Source organism: Alosa alosa, chromosome 2 (assembly GCF_017589495.1).
Source record: "Alosa alosa isolate M-15738 ecotype Scorff River chromosome 2, AALO_Geno_1.1, whole genome shotgun sequence".
NCBI classification, from domain to species: domain Eukaryota; kingdom Metazoa; phylum Chordata; class Actinopteri; order Clupeiformes; family Clupeidae; genus Alosa; species Alosa alosa.
The window spans coordinates 23,938,291-23,962,283 of NC_063190.1; the positions used below are offsets into that span (position 1 = coordinate 23,938,291).

The following is a 23,993-nucleotide window of genomic DNA, read 5'->3' on the forward strand; positions in this document are numbered from 1 at the left end:
AATGTCAATGGTGCACTGAAGCGCTCAGAATAAGCTATGCTATGGTGCTAAGGGACTTTCAGGTTATGATTCAGACAGGGTGAATGTTTACTAATAGGTGGCACGTGTAACCATTACTTTTATCTGACACTGTTTACAAAATGGTTATTTCCTCAAATAGTTTTAGGCCCAAAAACTATGAAAGCCATACTCTGTAGGAGTGTAGTCTGTGTCACTGTTTTGGCATATTGATGGTTTCTCCTCATACATATAGAAACCTTTCTAGATCTATGCTTTACCCCCTTTGCCATACACTTCTTTGCCATGGATACACTCTGAATAAAGGAGAGGTACATTTATTTCCAGCGTATGTAGGGTTTGTAGTGTACAGAAACAAATGATTAGTGCCAACTACCAGCTAGAATGGGAGATCACTCTGTGGACTGATTTATTGCAGTTAAATATTGAGGGTAATTAGTGTCAAATAAATTGCATCACTTCACAGGGCAAATATGTTCAATGGAGTACACATTTTATATGTAAAGTATATTTTAATATGATTTTAGTAGTTTTTAAATTAAAGTTTTATCTGATCGTAGTGCTGTAGTCCGCCTCCCTTTATTCCCAGTCATGGTGAGACTGTATTTTTACCTCAGCAGGAATCTGGTATAATCCCACTCCCATCCCCATGTGTTCATGAAGAAGTCTTTGAAAGACCCGTCCAGTTTGCCATTTGACTCGGGCAATGGTGCCAAAACAGGAAATATCAAGGAATTATGATTGAACTGAAGCTACAAGATCAATATACCATTATCTGATTGGGGAATTCTAAATCCGAAGGGTGGCTCAAAGGAAGACAAAAGGAAGGTGTTTGGTCAGACTTGGACGTAATAAGTTGTGGTGGGTCAGGGTGGACTATCTAGTGAAGTCTTTCATGGCTTATTTTGGAATGTGTTTGTGTATATGCAGTCGGGACTCAGGAATTGAGATGGTCTTTGGTTGACTGATGATTGCAGAGGGCTTGATTGCACCTTAGCACTGGTCTTGGTTGACTGATGATTGCAGAAAGCAGTAGCATCCTCTCCGTGTCCACAGCCTGGGCCACTGAGACTAGTATCCTACTGTGAGATGATCTGGTATGTTAGGGCGCGTCGGTCGGCCCAGGCAAAGTCTTCTGAGGATACTGAGGGTACGTGTCGAGTGGGGTTGTAGACGTGGAATGTTGGTTCAGAGCAGGGCGAGGTCAAGAGATTTAACACAGATGAGGGGCGTGGAGGGTGGACACACTAAAACCAGAACCTTTGGCCTCTTTATCATTCAGACCTCTCGATGCCAAAGCCAACTGCTGTCATCATTGTGTCTATGCAAAAGAGCACCGCATCCAAAACTAACACAAGAGCAATTAACAACCGAACAATCAATTCAGTCTGTTATCCCATACGCACATTTGCCAAAAGTGATGACGGTGTATTTGTATTATTCTGGCCATTCGCTGTGGTGATTTTGTTTTGCCCCCTCCTCTTTATACAGTCCCATGATCCTCTCAACATAAACATGCATTTAACACCCAAACCAATTGTGCCACCACTACTACCAGATCATGCTGCTTTTCCTAAATGACTCGACCCCGTGTCATCTGCCTTCCCCTTTATCCCTTCTCCCTCTCTCTCTCTCTCTCTCTCTCTCTCTCTCTCTCTCTCTCTCTCTCTCTCTCTCTCTCTCTCTCTCTCTCTCTCTCTCTCTCTCTCTCCCCCTTTCCCCATTAGCCCTGTGCCTCTACACTCCCCAATGTTGGTGTCAGGAGGCTGTGAATGGTGTTGTTGATGAGATGTAGGTTGGGGAGGGAGGGGGGGATGGGTTGGCTTTGCGACTAATGAATGTCTCGTCACAGGCGGCTCGGGTGCCGCTGCTGTTGCCCTTGCGAAACTCCCATCGTTCCAAGCATCCCTCTCGACTGCCCTCCTGCCTCTCCCAGCCAGGAGTCAGACTGCCCAATTGCCCCCCTACTCCTCCAACTGACCATCCTCCCCATGGGTCACAGGAGTGTTTTACAGATCAGTTAAGAGAGTTTGTACAAAAATAAATCGATGTCTAAATGAAAAAGCTTGGAAATTGTTACTAATATCAAGGGTGACATGGCTCAGATATATAGTCTTCATGAGACAGTATAAAAAAATGGGATGTATAGGAAAAGTTTGTTTATACTGTATATTTAGAATTTATGGAATACCTAAAACAAATCTAAGTATAAAAAAAAGACTAAATTGAATTGCTTGTATGTAAAGACAAAAAAAGAATCAACTTGGTTTCTAACAAGAATATTCAAAAAAGAATGAACAACGTACAAAGGAGAGGTCCAAGAGGTGTGAGGGAATAACAAAAACAAAGGAAAAGCCAAATTGTAGGAAGTGGAACACGCCATGTATTCACCCTGTGATGTCTGCTATCTTCTGTTACATCTGTTCTCTATCTCTCTGCCTCTGTTTATCTCTCTATCCTTTCATTTCAGTGGTTTATTTCAAACGTTACAGTGAACTCTATGAGCATTTCTTTAGGAACCCCCTTCGCCATGTTAGTTCCTCCTTCCATACATATTTGGGCCAGGCAAGAGGAATGTTGCTAAGGGTGGATGGTGGTTTCTTTCTGTTACACATCACATTCTTGTGCAAGTTCAAGTATACTTTAGTTTGGTTTTAAAATCTCTGTTCAACAAGTATACTTTAGTTTGGTTTTAAAATCTCTGTTCAAGTATACTTTAGTTTGGTTTTAAAATCTCTGTTCAAATAGGCTGTATCTGGGGCAAACCGTTGCACATCCCTGTCTAATTAGTGCCTAAAGGTGTATTGACCTCCACCACAATTAAAATAGTTTTTTCTGTTTGTCAGAAACCACATTTTGGAGCATTAACAGTGACTTCCATTGTTATTCCTGTGACTGCCACCACACTACACCACAGTACCCAGTTCCTGCTCTGTTACCTTTGGCCTATTGTGGGGTCGACCTCGAGCAGTTCAGTGAGAAAACCCCTTTTCCTCCAGGAGTTGTGAGTGTCCTGAGCACAACATGTCTATCTCGCTGGCCTAATAAATATGGGCGGCACCTTCTGACATGTTGCGACACGACAACACAAACAAGCTGAACCCGTTTTTAGACCAACGTTCAGCGCGTCTTGCGGGACCGGTGCTAGAGGGGAGGGGGGGGGGGTGATCAAGGCACAAGGTCTTCTCAGACAGCAATGCCTCCAAACCTGTTTAAGTCTACGCAGTACGTCTTCATTATAACCAATGATGCTGTCTTGTAGACAATATAATACCAATTGGCTAACTTAGTCCCATCATAAACGTATTGCAGTCATAGTATACAGTTTAGACCACACCAATTGCAGTGTTAAAGAGTTGGCACACAGATCTGTGAAAGGAAATAACAAACCCTGTCTGAAATCACTTTTTACATGATCAGTAGAGAGGGAGTGGAAAACTGTGAATGATGTGTATGCTCGCCATCTAGTGGATGAATGTGGTACTGCGAGGCATTTGTGCTGTGCGGTGTCCATCTCTGTTCTGAGGACAGTTTTCCAAAGCATGCGAATTGCTTAAACACCGTCTCAAAAGAGGCAGTCACATCTGCATAGAGAGTGTTTCGCCAGTATTCCTGAAACTTATGGTGATCTTTCTTTTTTTTGTCTCAATGATGCAACATTACCATAACAATCCACATATAACCTGTATTAAATGTATAGATTGTGAAAAGCTGAATGTTTGTGAGATTACAAAACAATGTACAAATATTCATAACAAACAACAGAGAATAAATGTAAAAAAGTAAAGATTCAGAAAAAAAACTTTAGGGGTCAAATGTAATGTTTTGTTTGTAATTACTCCATTTGTGGGCAGAGGGCTACTGGACAAAGAATCAAATGTAATAAAGTAATTTTAGTACATCTCCCGTCTCATTATTCTTTCACATAGCTGTTTCATAAGGTAATGTTATCGCTATGTTTGTCATTTTGTGCTTTATTTTATTTTATTTATTTGTTAATTTGATAGGGCAAATGCTCATTAATTGACAGACTGAATGCTGTAATAAAGCCAGCTGGGTGTGCTCATGTGTTGTCCTTAGCCAGTTATTAAAAAGACAGCCCGGGCTAGTACAGTCACAGGTGTGTTGAAATAAGGGTTGCAGTGACCTATTTGGAATGTTGTTTCTTGCTCACAATATTTACGATTCACAATCAACACGGTTAAAGGTCAGTTTGTGTTTTGGTCACATTTGATCTCAGCGACTGATAAATGTGAACTACAGTGTCTACCTTATAATTACAGCAATACTTCCCGTGTTTGAGAGTCTAGGAACAAAACAGTCAGTGTGGTAAATCTGAAGTTGATTCTATGAAATGTTAAGGAAGTTTGGTAGTTGCCATGCAGGTGGACTGACTATTCACATTGAACAGTTGTACTGGCCTCCAGCTGAGCAGGATAACTTTATCAATAGGCAGGAAGTTGTCTGTGTAATACAACTCTACGATATGACCAGTCATAAAACGTTTTCTCTTGACCCTTACCAACTTTGAACTTCTGGAGTTGTGTCTTTACCTGGCCCTGGTACAAGGTCCCAGTAACTTATCCCTTCCAGTTAGTTCAACAGACAGTCTCTTCTGTCTCTAAATGCTACAGCTGTGTGCTCAGGGTCAGCGTGTGTACGACCTGTTCCAGGTGAACAGGTCCTCTGCGAGCGCGGTCTGGGCAGGCTGATGGGTCAGGTGCCTCTCCCTGCGCACCGGCAGCACTGGCTTGCTCCGCCGGGCCAGCACGGTGCTGCTCCTGCGCCTCCATCCTTGGACCTGACCCCCCACGTCCTGCTCCTGGGCCAACCTGCTCCTCCTCCTCTTCTCCTCCCCCTTCAGGAAGTCGCTCGCCACCCGGAAGTACTCCAGCACGGCCTCATGGCTCCAGGAGGCCACAGTGCCCGTGCCGCCACCGCCGCCTCCGCCCCCGGTGCCCGCCTGGGCGAAGAAGCCGCAGTGCCCACCGCAGGCGGTGAGTGCCAGCAGGAAGTAGGGGCTGTTGTGGAAGAGGGAGGTGGGGAGGGTGGAGGCCGGGGGCAGGAGGGGGTCGTCGGCGCTGCACAGGCAGAGCACGGGCACTGCCACCTCGTCTGCATCCCGCAGGGGCTCGTTGCGCTCCCAGTAGGCCTCCCAGCCCTTAGCGCCGTCCGCTGGGCTCTGTCCCTCTGCACTGACCGCTGTGGGCTTGGGGGTGCCGCAGAACATCAGCTCCTCCATGTCTTTAAGAGACCTGCACCTCAGGAGCTGCCCTACGTCCATTAGAGAGCTCAGAGCACTGGCATACCTGCAGACAGCATCAGATATTAAAGATACATAGTACTAAGTATTTGATATGAAATCTGCTTCAGCTATGAGGGAAATTTGGTTGATATTGCTGAAAACCCAAGAACAGCCAGAAATTGTTCAACTGTACTTGAAAAATGGTCGTCCACCTTTTCATGTCTTAAAGAGTTAGCATTGGTATACGTAATTATAATGAGTAAATACTGAAAGCTATTATGAGCAGTGTGTGATAAAACCTCTGGGGTTCACCTCTGTAGTGATAGCCTGGTGTTTGACCCAGTTACCTGCTGATCTGCAGCTTGTGGTAAAACAGTGCACCCCAGTGGTAGAGGGATGGAACTGGCGTTTCGAACCAAAGCCGCCCGTGCAGCACGGGTGAGATGCAAGCTGCAGCCGTCAGGTAGGATGATGATCCGCACTCGCCCAGGTACGAGAGCAGCAATCCTGAGCCAGAGCCCTCGCTGACGGCCAGGAGCATGGCGGAGCGGTGCCGGGCGCGCAGGTAAGCCACGGCCTGAACCAGGTCCCGGGGGTCCCCGAACTCCTGGTAGCGGGGCGTCGTCAGCGGGCAACCGCCCTGGCCACGCCGGTGGAAGACGACCGGGTAGTAGCCCCGGCACAGCCCCAGGGAGCAGAGGCGCTGGAGATGGGGGGTCACCGTGCCCAGGGAGTTGGGGATGAGGAGGAGGATCGGGGGGCTACCGCTGCTGCTGCCACTACGGCAGCCTGGACTCCTGCACGCCCCAAGCTGCTGCTCACATTTAGCGCCCAGCAGCGGCTCCCCCCTCAGCCCCACAGCCCAGTCCAGGGCCACGGTTCCCCCGTCATTCAGGAGCAGGTGGTCACGGGTGAAGCACACCTTACCACCTGCAGAGCCATCTAGTGGCCACAGTAGGCTAGAGAGGGTTTGCAGGTGAGGGTCGCCCCGAGGCCAGGCAGCCAGCGAGGGGCGCAGGAGAGTGCGGCAGTGGAGGAGGAGGTGGTGGGCCAGCGCCGTGGGCTTGCACACCAGACTGGGCCCTGCGTCGGCTGTGTCCGAGCGTCCATCGGTCCACTCGCCACGTGTCGGTATTGGCAGTTCTAGAACCCAGCAGACCCCCCTCCACAGGATCCAGGTGGCCCTTCTCGAGCCGCGCTCAAGCAAGCTGGACGCCGGTGACCAGCGCAGGAGAGCTGCGACGAGGAGCAGCAGTAGAGAGGGCAGGAGGCAGAGGAGCGAGTCCCACATGGTGACTGGAGGTGATCGGGGCACTGGCGCCAAACGCTGTCCGAGTGACCGCAACCTGCTGTGTGTGACCGTGAGTGTGTGTGTGTGTGTGAACACCCAGGCATAGAGAATGACTAAGAGGAGGGAAAGAAGGAGGGTCACAACACCTCCCTCTCTCTTCATTTTTAACCCCCAGACACACACACACACAAGTTTGCTCTCTCTGGTTTACAAATAAGGACCTTCCTCTCCACTTACATACGCCCTCCTCCCCCTTTTATAAACCCAATGCTTAGCTACGAAAGAGCAAACCTACTGCCTGAGTGGCTTATGAAAGGCAGTAATAGCCTCTTGAGCGAGCCAATAGTCTTCCAGGAGAAGTGTGTGTGTGTGTGTGTGTGTGTGTGGCTCAGGCTGCATTCACTACATGCTTCGGTGCATCTGAAGAACCATAAATGGAAGGAAAGACTTGAGAACCGGGCACACAAACAAATGGCTGATTAAGTGGAGGACCTGCAGGCAAACACTCCTCTGATACTGTGGACTCAGTGGTCCTTCAACTTATTGCCATGGTGACAAGTAACATTATATTCTTGCTTTATGCTGACCTCCAGCAACAAGGTGTTTTTGAACTTTTGTTCTGAGTAAAATAGCTAATATGTATGCAGACCTCAATGCCCAGGTTAAACAGTAACTAGAACAAGAGGTCATTAGTGTCATTGGCAGTGAAGGCTACTGTTTTGAAATCACAGTGATTAATAATAAATCTAAGCCCTGAGGGGAAAAAAACTGATGACAATTCTAAACAATTTTTACATAAACAATCTTTACACTTACACCCCCTCCCCCCCGCCTCCGCCTACACACCGCCTACTAACAATGACCCTGTTTCCACATACTTTGACTTATATTCAAGTGCTTTACCTCTTTTGAAAGCAGAAGCCTAGTAGATTATTTTGGTACCAATAGATTGACTGTGTGATGAACAGTCAGAGAGTGGCAACGGGTAGAATGATAGTTTTTTTAGGCGGCTTTGTACATCTCTGGAAATGACCACATTCTGCCCTCTTGGTCATTTATTCTCAAATGAAAGGTAACACTTTGAGGTTTCTTGTATTTGGAATGTATGTCAGGAGTTCTGATATAGAATGACTACACAAAATATGGAATGATTGCACAAAAGTCTCTATTTTTGCATTTTCTTTATTGGTTCAATGGGTTTGTATAAGATGGACTATACATCTGCACAACTAATATTGGATAAAACAACATGAATGTTCAATTTCTAGGGATTCCTGAGAATGGTTCAATACCCAATATGCTGCATCTACTTATTGCTAAGGGATATACACTGCAGCTAGAAAGTAGGGAGGCACCAAAGGCGGAGGGGGGAGGGGGCATTTTTGACCAAGAGTTCAAGCTTTTAAATGGTGTATAATATTACTATGCTACATAGCAATATGGTGCATACAATTGATTTAGAATGTTGGGGGGAGGTGGGGGGCACTGCAATTGTCCCGCCTGCAGGACACCCGCAGTGTAAACAGTTTTAAAGAACAAGACACAAAGTGGCCTTACAAACCAGAATGCCTCAGATGGACAAATGTCCTTCAGCTGTTCCAAGTGCTTTCCATACCACCATAACACCAACTTGATCTTGGTCTAAATATTCATGTGTGCGTCTGAGGCTATGTTAAATGTACCAACTTGGCGAACTCAGCAGTGCAGGTTGAGTGAGATTCTACCTGGGTGAGAACTCATAGGAGTCCAGCCAGTGCATGCCAAGACATTCCCCTGACTGCTGGGTCACATCCAAATGGCTGCTGATTTATGGTAACTTATATTTATATATTCACAACTATCAAAGGAAGTAGAAAGCTCCCGCACACTGTCTTCATTTGCAATTGTAGCTTTTTTATTGCAACGTTTCGGTTAGATGTCCATCATCAGGCAATTTCATCTGACCGGTCATCTGACCCAAACGTTGCAATGAAAAGCTACAATTGCAAATGAATACAGTGTGCGGGTGCTTTCTACTTCCTTTGATATTGGTGACCCTGTGGTCCTTCTCCAACGCACCCGTCCCAAGGAGGTGTGCAAAAGCACAACTTTTTCATATATTCACAACTAAAATATAACTGTGTTCATGTTTGTGTGTGTTCTTGTTCCCAGTTTCCAAGTGCAAGACCAGATATCTGGAGCCTACACACTATTGGCTGGGATAATTACAACATTTACTATTTTTGCACATCATTCACAGAAACATTCTGTGGGAAGTAGCTTATCCCATACAGTGAATACAATACAATAAGTCTTAACATTGCTGAGTGATTCAGTGGCATTTTGTCACCACGGAATTCAGTTTAGTTTCACAGCCACCAAGATGCATATTAAATAAAATGTTCAGTGGCTATGTGTATTGATAAGCATTTACTCTTTGCTATGAAACTATTCAAATCATATACAACATGAATGGATTTATCTACTGAATGTATTTATTTACCTATATGGGCCCAGTATTGCACAGTGGACAACAGTGATCAGAAAAAGGGGATATAACACATTTTTATTACAAAAGGATGTTTTATTGATGCCATCATATAGTAACATCAACAGAACACACAAAATATTTCTCTCAATATTTGTCTTTGGTTTCGTAATTTTCAATTTTTGGTATTTTTCCATATTTAATTTTTCTCTTTTTTTGTATATATTTACATGTTGAAAGGCATTCGAAGACCATGTGCTGTTAGGGTATGATGACAGGGCAAGGCACACAGCCTTGTGTCTGGGCAGCAGCCGTGTAATGTGTTAGTCAGCACAGTTACGTTCGGATTGCTGCCAGTATGTAGGCACATTTTACATGTTCAAATGCACTGAACGGGATGTTTTCGAATGTCAGGATGATCTTCGAAATAATGAAAGGTGGTATTCTACCATATTACCTTCCAATAGTTCCTTACCAAAAGTAAACAAATGATACACAGATGAATATAGTTAAGGGATTATCAAAAGGGAGTGTTAAAAATATATTTTTGAGAAAATCGCACAAGATATAAAAACAACAAAATAAACCAAACAGAGCCATTGAGACATTCAAATTAACTTTTCAGATGAACTTACTTAAACACCCTTAAAAGACTAAACTCTTCTTCCAGATACTTTCAATGAAATATATGCTTGAAGCATCTAGACATTGTGCTTTTAAGTACAATTTCACAAAATGCCACTGCACATAAAAATACATATCTCGTCCAACATGTCTAAATCTTCTCTGAAGTACTTTGTCTTCCCTCTGCAACCACTTCCTGTACATGGGAAAGAAGCTTCTTCCTTTACTCTCAGAGCTCTGAAAGATTTGATGCAGAACTGGTATGTTCTTCTTTTAGTCGTCTTAACACCATTAGGGTTTAAAGCCAACCACCTCTTAATCACAGCACCACAAATATGTGTAGGACTGTTGCCATTTTTTAAACTTTTAAAAAAAAAAAGAACCTTTTAGGACTGTGTAGGACTGTTGCCATTTTTTAAACTTTTAAAAAAAAAGAACCTTTTAAAAAGGTTCCACGTTGAATTGTTGTTCAAAAGACACTTTAAAGCTGCAGGATGTTTTGCTGTTCAGAGTTTGCAAGCTAACTTGCTAACAGCAAACAATAGAAACAGCACAATTAGCTGTAACAAAAGCTAGTAACGCAACTCACTGACAGATTGGACATTAAGGCAAGACAACACAATTTGCAAGTTTCAAATGGCCACTTGTCACCATCACAAACACTAAAAATGACATAATTGTCACTTTAAAGCAGATATCTATGCTAGCTTATGTGTTCTAATCATCACTTTCAAGACTTCTACTGTGAGAGCCAGATGAAGAGCGTTCTATCCCCCACCTTAAAGTCCACATCCCATCACTGTTCTCATAGCATAACAACACTGCTTAGTGATCACCAAAGCAGTATGCCATGCAGCAATTCACTAAGGATCCCAGCGCTCTCCACTCATATTTGGTTTAGTCTTGTGCTCTTAATCAGTCGATGCTCCTTTAAAGCTCATTGTGTATGAAAATGCAGATATGTATACATTACAATTCCTTAATGTGCAAAAAAGAGCCTGCCAAGCTCAGGCAATGTGAGTTTCTAGGTGTGGTGAGATGTGTTCGTGCGACGGCTTAGTAAAGCTCAATTAGCTTACGGGCACTAGCCCTAGCCTCTTTTATGATTTGCTTTAAGGCAAGGAGAAATGGTAGCGTTGGCACAGTGACGTGACTGTAGGGTTCCACAGATTCCTAATACTGATGTTTTATTTATTGTTTGGTTTGTTTGTATTATTAGATTTTTTCTCTATTATTGTGTTAAATGCTCCACATGTAAAGCACTTTGAGATGCTATAATAAAGCTTATTATTATTATTATTATTATTATTATACAGATGGGGATATTTTTAAGTGCAAAAGAGGGAGCTAATGACAATGACTTTGTGACAGTGATTTTCTCTCTGAGGGCAGGCTTAGTGGGAAACGGTGGTGTGGGAATTGGTGTGTGTGTGTGGGGGAGTGTCGATGGCCGTTAGGGGCTGTTGGGGACTGTTCGGGGGCAGGGGGCTGCGGGGGGGTCTCAGACTGTGCCATTGGTGTACTGTGACAGCTTATTCTCTAAGTCACAGATTCGGTTCTCCTGATCAATCACTGTGGCCTTGAGGCTTTGAATCTCCTCCAGTAGCTTCTCCAACAATTCAGGCTAAAGAGGAGAGATAGAGAGAAGAGGAGGAAGAGAAGAAGAAACAAAAGATGGAATGATAATGAGAGGATGAAGTGAAAGATGGCAGAGACAAGGGTCAAGAGGTGGAAGGAGAAGAAATAGACAGTCAGGGGGATCACATGGTGAGAAAAGAGGAAGTAGAAAAAGGTTGTAAAGACAAGCTGAAGAAAGGAAACTGTAAGGCGTGCAGTGGAAATGACTAAAGGAGAGGGAAGTTACCGGCAAGTTGCTCCCATCACAGGTAGACACGCTCCGGCGAGTAGTTGGCCTGGAGTCTAGAACATTCTTCTTCATGACCTTGAGCTCCCTGCTCTTCGGGGGGACATAGCCATCCCTCATGGACACCAGGATGGGGTCCTCGTCCCTCCCCTCTAGCCACTCCTCCGGCTCCACGGCCGGGTCAGGGCCTGCCGTGTCGGGGTACAGGTCATCCTGGAAGAGATCCGACTGCAGGACAAAAGACAGTTAGCAGGCATGTAAACACGTTGCTTATAAATGTTTACATGACCAAGCAGAATTATGGTATATACAATATAGAATTATGTCATTGTGACTGTGATTATTTGAGTCTTCAGTTGGGACTTTAATGAGTTGTACACTTAATATTAGCAAGGGCTATAAGTAAAAGACAAATATCTGACTTAAGAGTCTTATGTTTCAAATCCCAAATTCTTGGCTTAACAACATTTAGTTTGTGTTTTTGCATAAGCTCTTTTAAACTATGTCACCAAGCAAACTGATGTAAACAGATGTATTGATCTCAGTATTGTCTATTTCTGGTGTTGACTACGCCACTGCGACTCCAACTGCACTCACCTTCCTGGGAACAGTCATCATGATGGGCTCACACTTCCTCTCGTGGAGTTTATATAACCTGCACAGCAGGGGGCAGAGCGTGACTAATAAGCCTTCTCTTTCCCTACACATCACTATCAATTAAACAGCTCAATCGTAAAGACTGATAATATTTTCACTAAGTAGCTTCAGAAGAGACTTGATAACTTCTACAGCTAAAGATTAAGTCACACATTATCCACCATCATATGGAAGTGGAACACTGAAAAAGATGAAACTGTAGGCCTGAGATCGTCTTCCTGAGATCTGTAACTGGTAACTAGTGTTTACCTCTGCAGCAGTAAGCTCAATTCCAAAGCCCAATAATGCACATTATAATGCAATGAAACTAGCTGCCATGGGCTCATACTTAAAGTGGCTTTGACTCCCTGCTCAAGTTGTGGATATGAGCCCTGTAAGGGTCAAGGACAAGGTCCCACCTGGCAATCTCACACTTGCTGACATCCACCCCTCTCTTTGGCATGAAGCCCATGCCACGCTGAGGCTCCTTGCTACTGAAGGTGCTGAGGTAGTGCACATACGGGGACTCGTCTGTGATCTCAAAATAACGAATGCTACTGTCACCCTGACAGACAGACAGAGGGAGAGAGTAAGAAAATAATTAATGCATGAACATGAATTGGAAAAGAACAAGAGCATGGAAAAAAAATCCGAATTTCACAGTAACATCTATGGTTAGGCCTATTTATGACTTAAAGATGAAAAGGATGGTGGGGATATTGATGCAAGTAACATACCTTTCCACAAAGATATACCAGGTTGGTGTCTGGATCATAGAATGGTAACAACACCCCATTACTGGTGTCCAACTCCAATAGTGCAATGGGCTCTTCAAAATTTGTCTTAACAAAGCAAAAGGTAAGAAGACATTGGTTAGATAACTGTGTAGTCCAATTTTTAATATTAACTATTTGTAAGTACAATTGTAAGAAGCTGCTTACAATATAACTATCAAAGTATTTCTGATTCTACACCATTTTGTAAACAAATGAAATGACTCCTTGTGTGATTGAGGTACATATGCTGTATGATGGAGCTGTGTAGATGTACCGGATCCCATAAGCCCAGCTCCCTCTGACTCATCCTGGTGAAGCCCGTGGTGAAGATGTTGCCCTCCCTGGTGAAGATGGCACGCATCGGCCGGATTCCCTCATGAGGTGCCAATCTCTCCTGAGGATGTAAAGAAGAATCACAAACAGTGCATCAGACATACAATGCCCACTAGTAGTAACCAGATGACACTAGTAGTACCACAAACAGACATTCAAACATTACAAATGGCCATAATGTAGAATTGCGACTAATCAAACCATGGCAGCTGTTGTTTTCATTCCTTGGCATCAAGGGTGGTTTATCCAACCATCCCATTCTCCTCTCCAACATCCCACTGTCCACTTACCGCCACGACCTCCCTCTTCCGTGGGTCACACACGCGGAGCCGGCGGTCCTTGCAGGTGGTGCAGAAGAGGCTGCCGTTGCGGTTCCAGCTGACGTTGTAGATGAGGTCCGGGTGGTCTTCCATGGAGACGAGGGGCTCGCCCGTGCCCACGTTCCAGATGATGATCAGGTTATCACTGCCTGCCAGCGCGGGGGAGGCACACGCACAGAGAGGTTGGCATACAGCATTTCGACAAGGCTAAAAATAGCAGCGTGGTGTCAGTTTGAGGTGATAGAGCGGGAGGAGGATGAGTGTGTGATGCGTGCCTACCAGCAGTGAGGAGGATGTTACGGGCAGTAGGGTGCCAGGTCACGATGCCCACGCGCTTGGAGTGGCCCTCCAAAACCACGATGGGATCCGATATGGGGCGGGAAGGAGTGTGATCAGGGATCTGCCAAACCTGCCCAAGCACAAAGAGCAAAAATGTACAAAACAAACCGAAAAACTTCCTTTAGATCTTCTATTTCCACACATACAGCATTACTGCAGTGGTGACTAAGGAGACATGTTGCTCTTGTGTTATGTTACCATGACACTTGTAAACAAAGAAAAAACCTGGGTACTGAAAAAAAAAAAAACCTGGGTACTGGCCCACACATTCAATTGAATACTGTAAATAATAATATCAGATATCTATACAGGGAACAGAAGACACGATTACACAAAGTCCAAGTAACAAGAAAGAGAGCAGTGAGTGAGGGTGAGAATAGAGAGAAAGCTGAACATGACCATGGGTGGAGTGACAACTCTCTTCTCACACAACCCACAGTTCTGGAGTTGGTGCTGGAGACACATGTCAATAACTAAGCCATACACTACGCAAACAGACCATAAATTACGAGGTGAGACCATTGCTGAAATGGGGTTGTCGTTCGAGAGGCTTTAAACGTTATCATCATCCATTTAGCAGGAATATGATGTAGGCTGCTGAACAAGTTTTTTTAATCCAATGTTTGATGTAGACCTCACTCAAACGAAACAGTAGAGAAAAGAAAAAAAAGAAATAAGAATATACATTTTTGGCCAGACTGAACACACAGATTTCAGCTGAGCAAAAACTCAAAATTGAACAGTTTAGAACAGGATATAACACATGCATTTCAGGCGACTAAATTCTCCTTCTAGCTTTGACTATGACTTCAACTACGAATAAAGTAACGATCATGACTCCATTTTGCTGGGTTGATGTTTCTCTTCTCTAACAACAGCACAGACGGACAGTCAATCTTTCCATGGAGTACAGGAATAGGTTAACAGCTGCAGCTTCGCCAGTACAGTAGGCCCAGTACTCAAATCAAAACAACACACTATTAGGTTACAAGGGGCCTTGTTTGCAAATACTATATAATACTACATAAAAAAAGCTAAAAGTGAATTGCATGGTAAGCATATCTTAAGCATGTCATACTTAGCATGCGTGTCACACACTCTGATTTCACCCACACATTTTCTTTTCCATATCATCCATCCATACTATTATTCCCACATACATTTTCTTGCAGAGTTTACTAATTCCAAAATGAACTAGTAGTGTGAATAGTGTTGCCAGATTATTATTCTCTCAACTGTAAAATCTAAGTTAGAATACATAACAATGTACCCATACTCAGCCATGGTCTGTGTATGTGCCTGTATAAGGACTGCAGTCCAGGATGTTGCCTTGCTCTGCTCTAAGTCTCATCTGCCTTTGGGGGATTCTGTCTGCCATTCTATTGGTCTGTTGAGGAACGCAGCCTAGCTAGCTAGATGAACAAACAAGTGTCGTTTCCAGGAGTCACGTCCTCATCACTGCAGCCCGACTTACCAGGGACAGTTGGTCAGTGATGACTGAGGAAGCACATGTCTCCTCCTCAAACAATAAACACCCTGTGCTTCTGCTGGGCGATTTCCAAGCGTTATCGACAAGTGGGCATTGAGCAGCAAAACAGCTGTTCTCAACCATTCAGCAGTAACCAAAAGCATGGTGATAGCTATTTTAACAAAAAGCTCACAGCAAAGTGGCTATCTTTTGCAAATGAACCTGGAAAAAAAAAAACTTTTCAAATACTCTGTTCAATACTCTGTTCAAAAACAGCATGGTCGACTTACCATAGCAGTACAATCGTCAGAGCCACTGGCCACTATGTTGTCATTGTGGGGACACCAGTCAATGTCCAAGACGGGGCCTGAGTGGCCAACCACCATGGGGTAGCTCTTGTCCACACGCCCGACCTGTTACATACAGCATTACATGGGTCTGTTAACAGATTTCCAGCGCTCATATTGGTAAAGTATGTAAAGTTCTATGTGGGTCATTCTGTGTTGTTGCTGGACCGTCTTAGATTTTGTCTTTATCAAGAATGGGTTCCAAAACCAAGGCCTGTAAAATATTTCTGTTCAAATCTTATGTCTTATTATTTTCAGCCTGAAAATCACATTATCTGGGGAGCAATGTTTTTGGACATTAATATAATGAAAAGTATTATCATAGGCAGGCCAAACTTTGCAAGGTGGAAGACAAACATGTTCTCAGTATGACTGAGGCATTAGGTTTGTATGGCATTCTCACTGATTTTCTACAAAGCCCTAGATTTGGAAAAAAGTGCAAAAAGTGTTACATTAAGGGCCCTATTTTGGCGATCTAAAACTCAGCGCATAGGTAGAAATCTGAGACGGTGCAGCACCCATTTTCCATGATTTTGTCTGATTTGACATGGAATGACCCATGTTCATTTTTATAGTAGGCTATATTTTATAGTATAATAACAGTGTTAACACAAAAATGTATGTCCCTTTTGATGTACAGTTACATAGCAGAAACCATGTCTTATGCAAGTATTGTGCACGAAAGTGCAATTCTGAAATGTTTTAAACAGACCTTTTGCATATGGATGCATACACTTGTTTGAAAAAAGAATGCAACACTGTTAAAAACTAAATGAGGTTAGAAACAGATGAGGTTCGACAGAGTTGAACTGAACAAAATCTTGGAAAAAAGTCCTCTCAGCTCACTAGACAAGATGGGTTACCATGGTGAAACCTGACATAGCACATCACAGAAACAATAGGACAGTGGTGCAGGATATAACGCACATACTCAAGCGTTCTAGATTCAATAACATGAAGTCATTGGCAGCAGTCACGGGGTTGCAATCTTACAGTGGTATATTAAGATGGCACTGCCACATGTTCCACCTGAAGGAATCCAAGCCTAGCGCCTTTCAACAGACTGCCATGATTACCCTGGCCAGTGATGTAATGGTCACTCTATTCTGCCAATTCCTGTTTAGTCAGTGTGAACACATGTCAGCTCCTTCTCCACAACAGCCGCGTCCTCCTCTTGCCTCGCCAACACCATCTCCCAATACCAACCCCCACCTCTTCTGTTTCCCCCCTCTCCAAACCAACCACCCTCCTCCCATAGCCACTCCCCTCCCAACAGCCCCCGAGTGTGTATTTATAACCCCATGACGAGGCGATGAAAGGGGAGTTTTTTTTTTGGCTGGCGAGTGACTCTATGCAGGAGAGGAGAGATGGCAAGTGGGGGTATTTATAGCAGGTCTGTCCAGGCCCTGTAATGTATGCCTGTGTCCCTCATGGCGAAGATGGCACTGCAATGATAAAGCCCCTTATTTGCCCGCAAAATGGAAACTGTGAAGAGGATGGACTGGCAAGCAGCCAGTTGTCAAACTATTACCAGAGATGGATCAGCACATTTGCACAAGTCAGAGGATCTATTTCCATAATAAATTGATGTAAATGGTGGCTGTGAGACTGAATACATCATCTACGTGTAATTACTGTCCTCTGATTATATAGGTCTGAGGGGAGTCCTTATGCATGGAGTCACATGTAGGGGCATCCCGACAAATGAGGTAAAAATGGACTGTGAATATCCTCAGTTTAAATCTGTTTCTTCATCACTTTACATGGGCATGGTCAAATAGCGGCTATTGTAAGATAGGTGCCATTTCTAAATATGGGGAAATGGCCTATGTTTCTTGTTGCCATTCTCGCTCTGCATCATGTATGATGAGGGGATTTCCCTAACCCAGGCAGTAAGGACAGACACCCTGCTCACCCTTTCTCTAGGGGGTCCTCTCCCTCCCAGTGCCCCAAAAAGAGTGAAACTAGAAGCTCAGTTGGAGGAGGGGTGTTCTGGGTACTGGGATGAACTAGGACTAGGGTGAACTTGTTGACATCAATGTGCAATGTTCCCATGCCAACAGGATATTTAGATTTAGCAACACTTCAAACAACAAATCTTGAATATTATAACTTCTTCAGGGACGCTCAATGCACTTCTTGGACCGTTAATGGAGGTAGTGAACTTCGCAACACATGGTGAGATATCACAACTCACCAACCTTAATTCTAGAGAGATTACTTGTGTCATGGATATGGGCCAATGGCAAATGACCATTAGAATAAGAAATACAATATCCACTCAGTAGATTTCACATTCCAGTAGTAATAGTTTAACAGGAGCAACAATGTTCTGAGTTTGGCTTTTATTTCCAGGCATCTCTGAGTCATCGGCAGGGAAGTTTGAAACATTGCTGCTGTTGTTGAACTATTTCCCAGGGAATGTTCAAACCAAGGCACAAGCCTTGTATTTTACTCCATGCATGGAGTATGACTGTATGGTTCCACCAAGCAAAGGCAAATATCCATATCCATCGAATATCCAAAAGTTATATTTAATATCCATCTATCAATTCCATGCTCACCTTAGAGAGAGGTAGAACCAGGAAGGAACCCCCTCCGCTGGATTCCACAATGATGGCGAGAAATTTGGGGTTGACGGCACAGAAGGAGCTGTCCCACGTCACCTTGGAAACACGAATGTCATCGTAGCTTTGCTCTGCTTTCGCTGATTGGCCGAAAACATGGCGGAATTTACTTGTGCGCACGATGCTGCGACTCATTGCTAGAGGAAGAGAGAGGACATTAGGATAAAAACACAATTCAGTGATCAAAACTCATTTTCTCCTTAAACTCCTGTATCACAGCAAAGTACCATGTACAGTATTTCAAAGTAAAAATATCTATAAATTATGTTATGTCGAAAGCATTTTCAAGTTTTGACAGCAATCAAAGCAATTCAATCTCTGACGGGACGGGTCATGTGTTGTAAGAAGGAGTCTACATATCTCCAATTTGTTAAGCTTATTTAAAGCCAAAGGCTGCAGCCATTGTCAAGGCTGCTAATTAAGACCTTGCGTATCATAAAACACTACACGGCCCTTTTTCACAGCCTCCTCAGGGGGGTCAAGTCATGTCAGTTTTATTTGAATGCCAGCCCTCCTCCATCCAGAGCTTCCCTCTCGGAGTGTCCTCCTGCCTGACTTGAGAGAGTTAGTGTGCCTACACATCCAACGTCGTTAGCAGCTTGACATGGTGAAGAGACTAGAGCATATGTCACTCAACAGTACTGCATATTGATGAATACAATGCTCTCAGGAAAACATCAATTAACATTTTATCTTTTCTTGCCTCTCTTTCATTTGGCACTGTTCAGTTCAACAGTACTGTAGACTGGTGAATAAGCTGGGTAATAACCTATGGAGCTAAGGGAACCACCAATCAGTATTTTAACCATTCATGTCTGTCTCTCGTTTGGCATTGTTCATTTTAATCTCATGATGTCTGCCTCGCACTCAACGAAGAATGGTCTGAATGCAACTAACAAATCTTTGTCAGTGTAAATTTCAATCTTATGAATTACTGCCACAACTAGGTAAGAAACCCATATTCCTAGAGACTTAGAGAATATATCCTGTAATAATGTGGCTTTGTTGTTGATGATGAATATTGTATTACCCCACAGTCAGAGAGAGAGAGAGAGAGAGACAGTCAAAGCCTTTGTGCATATCAAGATTTGTGGTCTTTCATTTTGCTTTCAAAATTATTTCAGACTTCTGTTTTGTCCCACCATCTGTCTTAGATAGTATGCATGTCTTCAATGCCTTCTTTGATGACAAATAATTTAAAAAGTCATATTCATAGTTGTTCATTTAGAAAATGAAATGAGTGTCTTTATATACTTGGAACATCTAAAGCAGGTGTTAAACACTGCTGAGTAGGAAGACATCAAAGACAGAATTTAAACTATTTCCTTCTACTCAACAGGTATTTAATATTGTCCATGTCAAACTTATATGGTGCTCAATTATTCCATTGTTTATTGATAAGATCAAAATTATTATTTATCATGTTACCATGACACTGTGATGCTTGTAACATTTTTGAATGTGTTGTTCACACTAAACACTTTGAACATGTGCCATTCAATACAATCAACATCAATATACCTGGAAGCTTGGTCAAAGGGGAGTGTCAAAACTGAACATATTCTTAACATTTCTGAAGCTTTCCACTGTTTATTCACTTGACCACTGAAAGTTGTATTACTTTTAGTGCAGCAGGTCATTTCTGTTATAGGCCTTCTATATTAGCCTACTGTCAATGCATGGTAATGTTGACATCTGTTATATTGTAGGGTTTACTGTTATCATGCCATGCCAGGTTGTTCAAGTGTGCTATTGTTATTCTGAGAGACTGACAAGGCAGATGATAGCCACTATTAAAAATCAGAAGGAACGCGCTGTCACAAAAATACTAGGCCAATTGTCTCCGACAAAACCCACACACAAGCGAACATCCAACAGAGGGTTAACACATGTCCATAATGTTATCAAACATTATCAGTGTTAACAAATCAGTTATAGCCTACATTACCACAGAGTACAGTTTGATGAAGTAGCCTATGAAAAACTGAGTGTTCACCTGACATGTTGATGTTTTCAATCTGTTGCCTGGGGGAAGAATTCAGTCGCGTAGCTGACTGCCTATTTGCAGAAATTGCATCGAGTTAGTAATCCCACCAGGCGGAGAAAGACCTGATTGAGCACCCTGCAACACAACACAGTCGATGTCCTTCGACCATTGTGCACGTGCCTCGCCTATTTTAATTCAGATAGACCTCAATGGATAATTCGAGATTCCATTTCTGAAAATTGACAATGAAAAAAAAAAATCAAACTGACATTCATGTGAGCCAAGGTAAAGGGGGGTATCAACACCAACACTATAAATCTGGACAATGACACTATAGGTTAGTAGCCTAAAGATAAATAGGCTTTCCAATACAAACAGTCCCCGTTAGAGACACTTTGCGGTCGGTCTATATGCGATACCCATTGACCCTCAAAACGCAACAGAGTTTGATCAGAATGCTTGTTAACGAAGTATCGAGAGCTGAGGGCCCCTAAAACGCGCATGGCTCTCGAGACAGAAAGAATGACACGGCCACTTTCCTAATATAGTCATGTCAAACTGCCCCAGACACACTCCCCCTGCGTGCCCCTGAGTCCAACATTATTCCCGAATTGGAAAAAGTCATAGAAATAAGTCGTGATTTTCATGTAACAGACTCCTCAATGACCGTCCGATACCCGTAATTAACCTACGGTCACCAAACACATTTATATCCATACGTCCAAAGGCATAACGGTTTACTCATTGTGCTCATCATTAGATATATAGGCTACTGTTCTAGGCAACGACAGTAGGCTAATACAAGTGCGCGAGATCTATTCTCAACACGTAAACAATTGAAATAGCCTGCTGAGGTAATAGCAGTGCAATAGTGTAAAGATACTCAAATTATACAACTCCAGTCATATTCGCGCACATAATGTTACTTACCTCCGATTTAAGGAGTGCGTTTGTGGCGTTTCTCGTTCTCCCCCTTCCCAGCTTTGTCTGGTAGTCTAGAAACCCACCTCGGCCGTGAATATTCCCCCGTATTCCAATTTAGTTAACTTGGTGTGGACTTACAGGAGTGGTGCTAGACCTATCTACGTGACGTCCCTGTGCGCCGCTCAAGAAAAAAAAAAGAGAAATACTGGGGGACATGGAATGGGAAGAGGGAGGGCTGGGTATATAAGCTGGGGGTCAAGGCGGTCCTGTCTATTTTCGAAAGGTCCATGTCGGAGCAGGGCATATTCTTCCAAGTAAGAGGGTCACAGTAAGAAAAGACGCCGGGAATCATTTGGTAAGAAGGGATCATATAATGTCTTTAGTGCCTGACTCAATGTATGAAGATCTGGATAGCTAACAAGACTATCTGAATGCTCAAGTCTTTGACACTAGTTTAGCAGGATCCATTTCTGCGCAAAGAATACATTGTAGGCTACTACGGTTCTGTTGCCTGGTCGCAGAGCAGCACGCAATAACTTATCTTTACGCTGGGATAGTTTGAATGAAATCAACATGAATTGTCCAAAGGAAAATTAGCAATGGCTTGTAGGCCATTACAAAACATGGACTATAATTTCGACCATCATAAAAGTATACAGATCACACCCACACAGATTTCTTTGTCAAAATAAATATAATTTGGTTTAAAAATTGTCACAGTTAAAAACACTAAAAAGAAAACATGTATTTTTTTTGCCAACAGTAATACAATTCAATTTTACACAGGACAAGAGACCCTAACACCATAAACACATGCCTCTATATGCAAACTTATATCTGTCTCCAAATCGTCAAAGCACCCATAATGTGATAACTGGACATAAAGTATTCAAATAAATCTTTTGTTTTGTGCATAGAACACATTTTTATGACATTACGAACATTGTCATCATGTATTATTCTCTTACTGTTAATCTAACCATTTGATGTAGGCCTTTGTACTGTGTGTATTAAATATCATTTAATGGGAATTGCATCATTGTGTGTGTGTGTGTGTGTGTGTGTGTGTGACCTGTTCCCATGTTCATAATATTTATCCTAGGTTCATAATGCAATTGTATTTTTTTTAAGGTAAATGGATCAGTTATTGAATTGAAATTTGTGTTTTGTATGATATAACCTATAACAGATTTATAATTGTTCTTATGTGCAGTTATTGCATTATGAGTTGGCCCAAGCTTTTTATACACAATCCCTAGCAAACTAAATTTTCACATACCTGTACACACTCCCTCTCTCTCTCTCTCTCTCCACAACCAAACACTCTCTCACACACACATATATAAAATTAACAACATTACAGTCGTAGTTACATACCTCAGATACAGCCCTGAATAAACCCACATATCACCAACACAGAAACACACTCACACACACTAACAGCAAAAAAAAGGTCACACTGTGTGATACAAAAAGCTGACAGTTCTTTTCTTCAGCCTACGCAGAGGGTGTGTCCTTCCATACTGCTGCCTCGTCGCCACAGAAATCAAGTCCGGAACCGACTGGGGCGTGAGCCCTGAGTTCTGTGGCATGTCACTCCGCCCGTGAGCTGACGGATGAGGGGCAGTGTCAGACAGTGGCACGGTGGCATCATCATGGTGACGAGCCTCTTCCTTCCTCAGAGGGTCTTCTGTGTGTGTCTGGGGATGGCTGGAGGGCGAGGAGGAGGAGGGGGGAGGGTTGGATGAAGGATCGTGCTGCGGGCGTACGCGCTTCTTCTTGGAGGCATCATCTGTGGGTGCCGTGCCGAGGCGCCAGTGAGCAGGCGACAGGCCAGCAGCGTCCAGGTCCCAGTCGCCGAGGTCGTTGGCGGTCAGTTCCAGGGAGCCCAGCTTGGCCAGAGAGGCCGAACGCTTCATCAGCGAGGGCGTGGTGAGCCCCGCCTGTCGGATGCGTGCCCCTGCCTGTCTGGATCGCTCCCGTGGGTCTCGTTTGCCTCTCCGGCCGGGAAGCCACGATGACGGGCCCAGGTCGGACGCCAGCGCACTGCGCACCTGCCTCAGGAAGGCTCCCAGCTCCTTGAGCGTCTCCCATGCCTCCAGCAGGTCCGCCTCAGTGCGCGGGCCGAAGAGGCCATCCTTGTCGGTGCCCGAGTCCTGCTCGGTGACGCCCTCCAGGCGAATGACTGAGACGGCGGAGGCGGAAGTGTGATCAGGCTTTGTGGAGAGGCCGTCAGTGCTTGGAGTGGTGCTGGTGCCGTCCGGCCTTTCCTCAGTATGATGGTCTGGTGCTGATGAAGATATTGTGCTCGCTTCTTTTGTGCCCCCACTGTCCAGTTCCTGAGCTCCTTGTGGAACCCCTGCAGTCTTCCCGTCGTCTTTCTTCACGTTCCCCTCCATCATCCCTCCGTCCAGCTTCTCCATAGCGTCTGGCGTCTGTGGAAGGATCGGTTGGGCCGTGACCGGCTTCTGCTCAGAGTCCTGGCCGGGAGGGTTGTCCTCCGCTTTGTCCTTGGGGACGGGGGAGCGTCGCGGGGGACTGTGAGGGGCCGCGGCGGGCACTGGGGCCACGGGAACTTCCAGCTCCTGCCTGAGTCTCTGCTCCAGCTCCCTGGTGGCCCGCCGGACGGTCCCCTTAAGACAATCGCCAGAGGTGGAGGGGGTGCCAGTAGGCTGGTCCTCTGCTGGTGCAGTCTCCACCTCAGCCCTCTTCAGTTCCACCTCCTCA

The 23,993-nt window shown here is 44.2% G+C and overlaps 3 protein-coding genes across 6 annotated transcripts in view; all 3 read right to left on the minus strand.

Annotated features, from left to right (window-relative positions):
- Positions 1 to 3,628: 3,628 nt before the first annotated feature.
- LOC125291438 (protein ABHD15) lies at positions 3,629 to 6,640 on the minus strand. Its single transcript, XM_048238195.1, has 2 exons — positions 5,611 to 6,640; positions 3,629 to 5,327 (listed from the first exon to the last, which is right to left on the minus strand). The coding sequence occupies exons 1-2, from the start codon at positions 6,552 to 6,554 to the stop codon at positions 4,667 to 4,669; spliced, it is 1,605 nt and encodes a 534-aa protein (XP_048094152.1). The 5' UTR covers positions 6,555 to 6,640; the 3' UTR covers positions 3,629 to 4,666.
- A 2,456-nt stretch (positions 6,641 to 9,096) lies between these two features.
- coro6 (coronin 6) lies at positions 9,097 to 21,457 on the minus strand. 3 transcript variants are annotated; one of them, XM_048237752.1, is made up of 12 exons: positions 21,273 to 21,457; positions 20,352 to 20,413; positions 18,293 to 18,492; positions 15,672 to 15,794; positions 13,854 to 13,983; positions 13,545 to 13,723; positions 13,196 to 13,315; positions 12,883 to 12,987; positions 12,565 to 12,710; positions 12,107 to 12,164; positions 11,510 to 11,737; positions 9,097 to 11,269 (listed from the first exon to the last, which is right to left on the minus strand). In XM_048237752.1, exons 2-12 carry the CDS (start codon positions 20,356 to 20,358, stop codon positions 11,147 to 11,149), a joined length of 1,419 nt encoding a protein of 472 aa, XP_048093709.1. In that variant the 5' UTR covers positions 20,359 to 20,413; positions 21,273 to 21,457; the 3' UTR covers positions 9,097 to 11,146. The 3 variants fall into 3 exon arrangements, with proteins under 3 accessions (XP_048093709.1, XP_048093711.1, XP_048093712.1); XM_048237754.1 differs by having other exon boundaries at positions 20,352 to 20,477; XM_048237755.1 differs by lacking the exon at positions 20,352 to 20,413.
- Positions 21,458 to 21,941: 484 nt separating this feature from the next.
- Positions 21,942 to 23,993, minus strand: part of ssh2b (slingshot protein phosphatase 2b) — a gene marked incomplete in the record, with an annotated part of 25,329 nt that continues 23,277 nt past the window's right edge. For both annotated transcript variants that reach the window (XM_048234239.1, XM_048234232.1), the window contains 1 exon segment: positions 21,942 to 23,993. In XM_048234239.1, coding sequence (XP_048090196.1) covers positions 22,721 to 23,993 — 1,273 coding nt within the window.